General features: G+C 42.1%; 1 protein-coding gene across 1 annotated transcript in view; it reads right to left on the bottom strand.

The window, feature by feature from the left end:
- Positions 1–8,743, bottom strand: part of Pi4ka (phosphatidylinositol 4-kinase alpha) — a 205,003-nt gene that overhangs the window by 109,402 nt on the left and 86,858 nt on the right. The window contains exons 5-12 of the mRNA XM_004628165.2: positions 7,850–7,915; positions 5,710–5,806; positions 4,190–4,381; positions 3,445–3,545; positions 2,639–2,768; positions 1,440–1,572; positions 924–1,019; positions 409–592 (exon numbers count right to left, since the gene is read on the bottom strand). Coding sequence (XP_004628222.2) covers positions 409–592; positions 924–1,019; positions 1,440–1,572; positions 2,639–2,768; positions 3,445–3,545; positions 4,190–4,381; positions 5,710–5,806; positions 7,850–7,915 — 999 coding nt within the window. The remainder of the gene's footprint in view (positions 1–408; positions 593–923; positions 1,020–1,439; positions 1,573–2,638; positions 2,769–3,444; positions 3,546–4,189; positions 4,382–5,709; positions 5,807–7,849; positions 7,916–8,743) is intronic.

Raw genomic sequence — 8,743 nt, 5'->3', positions numbered from 1 at the left:
TTTTTCTTTTTTTTTTTTTTTGGTGGAACAACCAGGGATTGAACTCAGGCCCTTGCGCTTGCCAGGAAAGTGCTTATTCTACTGAGCCATCTCCCCAGCCCCAGGCATTCATTTCTAAAGGTTTAAGCAAACATCAAATTAAAAGTTAACAAGAAAGCACTTTTACCTTATTCCTATTTATGTCATTAAAAATTGACAAGGTATTAGTTTGAACATGCTTTTCCCAAGTACTCATGGACTATTACACTCTCTCGCTACTCAGTATTGAAATACTTGAGAGCATTTAGCTCAGCTGCAAGATAAATTTACTCAGCAATTTTCCATTCCTTAGAAGGTTAAGGAACCCTTGGGTTAAAACCCTTGCACAGGGTTTTACAGCACTGGCCTCACTGCCAAACCCTTTCTTACATTTCCAGTGATAACCAAGCAGCCTAGCTGGTCAATGATGAGCACATCAAGGGGCGAGGGGGGCTGGCAGAACTTCTGCTGCAGAATCTGCAGAATTGGCTCCATGACCTTTGGGGTGTCCCTCAGAGCCACTGCAATGTGTCCCAAGGCACGGATGGTGTGGTCAGGAATCAAGTGTGCATCCCTACAGGAGGGAAGAACAGAGGCAACTTAGGAACAGTCCTCTGGCATGAAGTCATGAAATAAAACCAAGGGGTAATGATCTAGACCTCAATTTCACCATAATCTTGATGAAACATTCATCTGCAATGACAGCCCAGGACTTTTAACCAGCAAAAAACACAAAGCCTGTGGCACTATGCTAGAAGACTCTTACATAGTGTTTCAAGGTGTACATTCTGAGTAAGTCATACCTTAAACCTATGAAAACCCTGTGAAAAAGGCACAGACATACAAAGTGTCAGGTATCCCTCCTGAGCCTACTGGCTGCCCCTGAGGGATAGGGAAGAACATACTTGTCACTCTCCTGGGAGATGTAGAGCCTGTTTGACAGGCTGGCCAGGAAAGCTTCCACAATCACCGGATCTACTGTCAAGCCAGCCTTCAGGCACCTGAGCAGTGAGGAAACCCACATGACATTAGGCATCTGACCAGTGAGATGGGGCTTTTCAGTTATATTTTCCTTTTCTTATAACACTGAGAGATCACTATGCAAAGTACTACAGATTTTATCCACTTAATAAATATCTAAGTCAATAACTTCGTAATTTTCCCCACAACAGTTTTCTTCAAAATATCATCTTTGTTCAACTTCCAGTGTTAAATTTCTTATACTATTCCTTAACATACATGTATGTTTGGAACATACCTCAATGTGAAAGCCCTGAGTTAAATCTCTTCTATTGGAAAAGTGGGGGGCTTTAAACACCACAATTTAAAAATTATCAATTTCCTTGTCTTGTAATAGGCCTCTGTCTCAAACACCATTTTCCTCCCTCCCAGATTAGACCTCCCGCTATACTGCCTCCCACCTGCAGATGTTGTCAATGGCGATGTCCCGGAGCTGCTCATACATGGAGGGCTGGCTCTTCTTGCCCGACATGACATTCAGGGTTGACTCAGAATGCTCATTGGTGACACTGATTTTTATATCATTGCCAGCAACTAAATGTAAAAGTTCAAATCTGTGTCTGATTCAGTTTTCACTTTCCATCCCCTTCTTTGTTGTCCAAACACCTTTAGCTTATAAAAGCAAACATTCTAAAAACATCTAACCAAATACTTCAAAAGTAAAAGACTCTAAGACCAACAGGAAGGATGAAGGGAATGTGTTTAAGTGAGGAGAATACTTAGTTTACAAAGTGAGCAACGGGTAAATGCGGCAATTTCTTAATCATTCAGAAATACTGACAAGCAACCACATGAATGCAGCTCTGATAGTCCTGGGCTTAGGAAGGATCTAACTATCACACAAAGAGCAGATAAAAATGGAACCTCTCCCCACTATGAGGTCTGGGGAAAGTCAACTGCTCTTGAGTTTGGGTTTATCTGAAAGGAAAAAATAAAAATGCCCACCTTCATGGGACCACAGGTAAGATGAACAGAACTACATTACTGCTTTCTGAACACAGACAATTTTTAATAGGGATAACTATTATATCACCAGATCTCCTCTGAGCCTATGTCCTCTCACAGGGTGATGTGACCAGATGAGGCAGTGCACATGAAGCTACTGGCTAGCAATGGGGCATGTAGGACTTATACTTCAGACTCCCACAGTGAGAGAAAATGCCAAAAGGAAAGAAAAATAAATAAATAAAAAAGGTAAGGTGGAGTGCAGGATTAGGAATGCAGAGAAAGATCTGGGACTCAAGGAATAAGGACTTTATTTACTTATTTATTTATTAGTGGTATTTAGTACAGGATCTCACTACACAGCTCAGACCCATAGTGATCCTCCTGTTTTCAGCCTCGCAAGTGCTGGGATTCCACCATACCTGGTCTTGGTAGCTGGATAAGCACACCTGGGGTGGGGCCTTTACAACCTGTGGTGCGGGGGATCAAACCCCAGAGAAGGGCCATTTATGGAAAGGCAGAAAAAATGGTGAGGAGGAGGAATTGGCCCAATAATAGTCACAAAACTTGTATGGGTTCACATTCTTGAAAGGGCCTCAAGAGTACATAGGGGCTATATGCTGGAGATAAGACCCTAGCTGTCGTCATCCATTACCTGTATGGTATTGACTGTGGTACTTATAGAGCTTCACCAGCACTGGGGACGGGATGACCAGGAAGTCTCGCAAGGATGGCGTCACAGAATGCACTACCATTGGGAACCTCTCACACAAGCGTCCCAAGCCCTGAAACAGATATCAACCCATAATGTAGCCCTGCAGGTTCTATCTAAGGAGAGCCCAAATCTTGATATCCTCAACTTTACAATTTCCAAGATTGATCAAAATGTCTAAGGTCAAAGCTCCTGGAGGCCACTTGGCCATGAGGCAGACAGGAAAGAGGATTGATGTTAATTCTTCTCCAACCAAGGTAAATACATAACATTAAAGTGTGTTCATTTCTTTTGGAAACAAGGGAGAAAAGGTACAACACATGTTCTTTAAATAACAGGACATATAGAGGCAGTAGGATTTGCATCGGAGTTTCAGCAGAGTAGAACTAAGCACTATGGACAAAGATATCTTTCCATGAGGCCCTTTAGCACATGTCCACAGCCATCTACCTGCTACTTAGGCACTGCCAGCAGATTTGAGGCAGCCTTATAACAAGGGAGAAGTTGAAGCTTCCTTTGAGGCTAGCTGCTTCTGGATGCCACTTACAGAAATCCTTGGCAACCTGTAGAGGGCACACCATACTCAGTGGTGAACTGTGTCCAGAGCAGACCCTAATCAAAGTTCCTAAGAACTCAGACTACATGATCCTCAGTCTCTGCTATTGGCAAACAAACTACAGCCTCAGCAACATGATAAGGGGGACACCCTATGGATGGGAATCAATGTCTCAAGCGTCAGTAGGACTGACCTGTAGGCAACAGATAAGCAAGGGCAAATGTGCGATGATGACTTTGCTGGATGTCTTGGACTGCAGTTTCTCAGATAACTTGATGCAAAGATTTTCAGCACCTTAGTTCAAAATCAGGAGGGTACAAATGATCAACAAAGCCCAGTACTTACAAAATATTATCTCCCTCATTAATCACATAATTCAATTAAACCAAAGACACACGTATTGTGGGTTTATTAATACCAAGCAACCTCACCAGAAGTCTGAAGGCAAACATCCTACATTTGATCTTAGCCAAAAGGCTGAGAAGCGATGAAGGCAAGCATCCTGCTATGTATGCTACTATTCTCTGCTGGTCCTACACCCTCGTCTCAGGGTCCCACTCTGTAAGAATGCTTTCTATTCCACTCCTCCCCTGGATATAACCTTGATCCTCTAGCTGAGTCTAAAGAACCACCAAGAAGTAGCAAAGACAATATACAGCCCTACAGAGTTAGGTATTTTCCCTCCTCCCAGGTCCAGGGCCCTCCACCATAAGACAGGACAGCACATGTCAAGACTATGGCAGGATCTTATGCTCAGCTCCGCATGTGCCCAGGAAGGGGCCACTCCTAATGTGACTGCCTGTGCTACCAACAGAGCCCAGCATTCTCAGACTCATTCTGGGTAGAAACATACTGGGACGACATGCCCAGAGCTCACAGAGGGAGGAAAGAAGTTTGACTTTCTGCATTGCTGGGGGGGGGGGGCAGCTCAGGCTCACCCTGCTCATCCTTCACAGCCCACACCATGAGGTCCACACAGGCAGCGTTTGCCTGGCAGCGCAGTTTGAGGGGGCTCAGCTCATTGTGAATCCGATCTGCATCATGTAGAATTTTCTGGAGCTCTCCTTGGCTTGTGTTGAACTGCTCTAGCACAAAATCATGAATTTCTTTCACAAAAGAAGTAGGGAGGTCTGTGGCAAAGAGAGCAGATACCAAAGTTGGAAACAAAACTGTACCAGAAAACAGGCAGTGGCTATCAATGGCTATGATCTTTCCCTCTTTAATAAAAAGAAGGGGAATGTTTGGTGCTAACTACTATAGTTCCAAGAACATCTGCTTGAAACAGTTTGGACAGGCTGTGGGAAATCCTCTACATGTATACTACCTTGCAATCAGGAAATAATAATTTCCTGGGAAGATCAAAGCAATACTTTACGTTTTGTAAATTTTTATTGGTGTTACATTCTTTTTGTTTAAGTATTTGGTACAGGGTCTCACTACACAGCCTAGATTTGTAGTAATCCTCCTGTTTTCAGCCTCCCCAGGGCTGGGATTACAGGCTACACCACCATGCAGGACTTGGTGGCCAGCTCAGTGCGCCCAGGGGTGAGGCCAGTGCAGCATGTGGTGCTGGGGATCGACCCCCAGTCTCTGTGCTTGCCTAAGCAGCCACTTAAGACCACTGAGCTATCTCACCAGCTCTTATACTGTTTTTTGACAGTTCTGGGGATTAAACTAAGGACTTCATGCATGCTAAGGAAGCATCCTACCACTTTTTTCCTTCAGGCTGCAACCAGTTTTGTCCTGATCTTGTTACTTACAACTTTTTCTTTTTTTCATATCACAAATATTTTCTATTATCAGTTGAGCCAATTTCAGTGATAATACAGCCCTTTTATGTGTTTTATATACTCAGATTGTAGTATACTGCCTAAAATCCCAGCACTTAGATGGCACATGCCTATAATCATGACAGAATGATTGCTGGGAGTTTGAGGCCAGACTGGGTTACATAGTGACTTCAAGGCCAGCCTAAACTACATAACAAGACTCTGACAAAGAAAGAAAGAAAGAAAGAAAGAAAGAAAGAAAGAAAGAAAGAAAGAAAGAAAGAAAGAAAGAAAGAGAGAGAAAGAGAGAGAGAAAGAAAGAAGAAAAGAAAGAAAGAAAGAAGAAAAGAAAGAAAGAAGAAAAGAAAGAAAGAAGAAAAGAAAGAAGAAGAAGAAATCACTGGCAGTACTAGATCACAGGCTCATGGACAGATTTTTTTCCCTTATTTTCTCCCCAACTTTCAGTCATGTAACCATGCTGCTCACATGTGGAGTGTTTTGTTTCCATTTTTGTTTTTTAAAGATAGGTCTCACTATGTTGTACAGGCCAGCACTGAACTCTTAGATTCAAGTCATCCTCCCCACAAGTAGCTGGGAGTAGCTGCCAATGCACTAGGCAAACACCAGTATACAACTGTGTCAGGACTCCCATCCCCATATTCATACAAGTAACTGCCAATATTCCTCACCTTTCATGTAATAAAGGGTGTCACGCAACATCTTGAACATGGTCAGATAGAGGGGATCACTGAAGGTTGTATAGTAGAGATCAGCACTGGGGTTGGCCTACGAAGGATACAAACACATGACCATAGATCAGAAACTCTTATGAGTGCCCAGCACTCTTATGAGTGGAGGCCCAGACAAGTAACTCTGACATTCATGACTTGGCAATCTAAACTGAGCAACCTTTTATTACGACTCATCACTCAAACATTTTAATTACTCTCTTCACTCCCTTAAGAATCAGGCCAAGGAAAACAGGAGCTCATGGACTGATACCAACAGACAGCAGTCATGTGCATCCTCAAAGAACAGCAGCCCTTCTGTAGCAGGAATTTCACCATCTTCAGCCAGAACAGGGACATGGGAAGTAGAAAAGTTTAAAGGTAACACAGGAGCCACTAGACTAAGGAAGACTACCTTGCCCACCATTCTGAAGGTGGATACTAAGTCCAGGATATCTTCAGATTCCCTCATATTCTATAATTAAAACTTACTTTAAGTTATTTTTTTACAATCTAATCTGATATATAGCACTAGGGAAATTTTTCACGCAAGGTCTAATGACTTAAGAGGCAGTCCCTAGTATCTTTACATTGGCAGTTTAAAAAGGCTAGAGGCTGGTAGGCAAGAAGCAGTATGCTGCATGTGGCTGGTGAAGAGTGAATCCCAGGGAGAGGGAAGGATCACGTGCAGAATGAGAATAATGTGAAAGGTATGAGAATCACATCACCCTTCTGGTAAGCATTAATAATAAGAGCTCTTATTAATTGTTATCAAAGGGACCTGCACATAATATCTTTTTTTAAAACCAGTGAAAAAGTTTATTTGAAAAAGTAAAAGTGAGGAAGAAGAAACTGGCTCTGCAGAATGAGCTTTTCAAGTAACAGAAGAAAAAACAAGATAAAAGAACATGGGCCTGGGATTTAGCTCAGAGACATAAGCGCCTGCCTGGCAAGTGCAAGGTCATGAGTTGGATTGCAAAAAAATAAATAAATAAAATAAATAAAGATAAAAGAACACCATGGAGAAAGCAGGGTGCGTTATCATGAGGAAAGCCAAATAATGTCTTCTTGAGCATCACCTCACACACTCCACACAAGAGCCTTGCATAGCAAAGATGAGGAATGGAGACTGGGAGACAGAACAGAAGCTCAGAGGTCTGACTCCACAAGCTAAGATAATATAAGTGTGAAACCTGAGAGCTTTCGAGTCCCACAGTCACATGGTGTCCACACCCAGGACATACACTGACATATGCCCACAGGTGCAGGGAGAAGGTGAAACAGTCTGTAGTAGAACCTATGGCATGAGGGCCACAGTGGGCCATTTATATCACTGAAAGCTCTAAAAGGTTTGCCATCACTGGTCTATAGCATGCAAAAGTCTCTAGTATTTCCTTCTTTGCTTTATACCTGAGCTCCACTGCACATGAAAGTAAGGACAGAAAACTCACACTAGGTTTAAATAAAAATCTGGGCCTATCACAGACCTATGGCAGTAATCAACCTGGAAAATAACAATCTCTGGATCATCACACTCAAAAGGGGATCTGACTCAAATGTTCCTTGAGATTGTAGGACCTCCCAGCACACACATCTAATGATTTCACAAGTATGTAGAACAGTGAACCTTGGCTCCAAATATGTGAGAGACAAAAGCTGCCCACATATACATTGCTTCTGCTTAACAACCAGGGCTTATATATGCCTAGAAGTTGTAGCTGTCAGCCCACAGAAGCAGATTAGCAAGCACCACGGGAGCAAATAAGATTTTTTTAAAGAGTCAGAAAGACCTGAATGGACTCCCAGATTCCAGCGTGTGTAATGGGGATGAGTGAGCCCCAAAGAACCTCTCCACTTTCCAGCTGCGGAAAGGAGAGATAGACAACTTGTCAGAAGTACTGCGAGACATTTAAAAGAGCCAGCAATTATACAAGAGTTCTGGTGACAGGTGTAATATTACTACACAGGACTGTGATTAAGTTAAGCTGAAAACTTGCTGCTAAACCTTTTAACTACATCCCCTACATGAACTTATCTACTTTCTCCCTGCAGATATTTAAATTAGGCTGATTCAGTGGTAATGCCCTCAGAGGAGACATACCTCCATCACACTGGCTATAACAGCATCCAAGGATTTGAGAACAGGTTCCTCAACAATCTTCTTCACCTGTCAGAGACACAAAACCTCAGTAAACAAGTGATCAATGAGAGAAAGGAACGCTAGCTCCTTCCATCAAAGGACAAATCATTTTGACAGATAAAACCATAATAGGGCTACAGACATAGTTCAGTGATAAGCATGTGCTTATTAGCAAGCCCAAGGTTCTGAGTTTAATGCCCAGCATTTAAAAAAAATAAAGAAAAATGTGACAGAAACAATAGGCCAACAACATACACAACTTTAAACCATATTAAATGCACAGAATGCCCTAATTCCTGGTATCATTTTTCTTACTCTAATAGAAATGACACTTAAAAACAAAGCAAAAGAACTAATGCCTTCAAATTTCTTGACCCTTGGTTTTCATGTCCAGGATGTGAAAGCATTCAGGCTTTAGGCACTGCCGACATTTCGCCCTCTCAAAGTTAACACTGACCCTCACCTCAACATCCAGGATACTGTCAAAGATACTAGGTATTTAAACTACAGTATACATTTTTTCTGGTGGTGTTGGGGCTCAAACCTATGGGCCTGGACATGCTAAGTAAGTGATCTACCAACTAAAGTATATTGCTAGCCCTGAAACCAATGTACCTACTCAATTTTTTTTTAAATGCACATTATAAGGTCTCCTTACAGAAACAATAAGCCAACAATATACATAACTTTAAACCATATTAAATGCCCTAATTCCTGGTATGACTTTTCTTACCCTAATAGAAGTGACATTTTAAAACAAAGCAAAAGAACTAATAAAACCATAAAACCCAGAATGGCCTTGAACTCGCAAGTCCTTAAGACTGCAAGCACATGACACAGGTCAGGGTAAATCTT

Source organism: Octodon degus, unplaced genomic scaffold (assembly GCF_000260255.1).
Source record: "Octodon degus isolate 3935 unplaced genomic scaffold, OctDeg1.0 scaffold00021, whole genome shotgun sequence".
Taxonomy (NCBI): Eukaryota; Metazoa; Chordata; class Mammalia; order Rodentia; family Octodontidae; genus Octodon; species Octodon degus.
The sequence above is the reverse complement of the archived record's forward strand: the minus strand, read 5'-3'. Positions and strand labels throughout refer to the sequence as shown.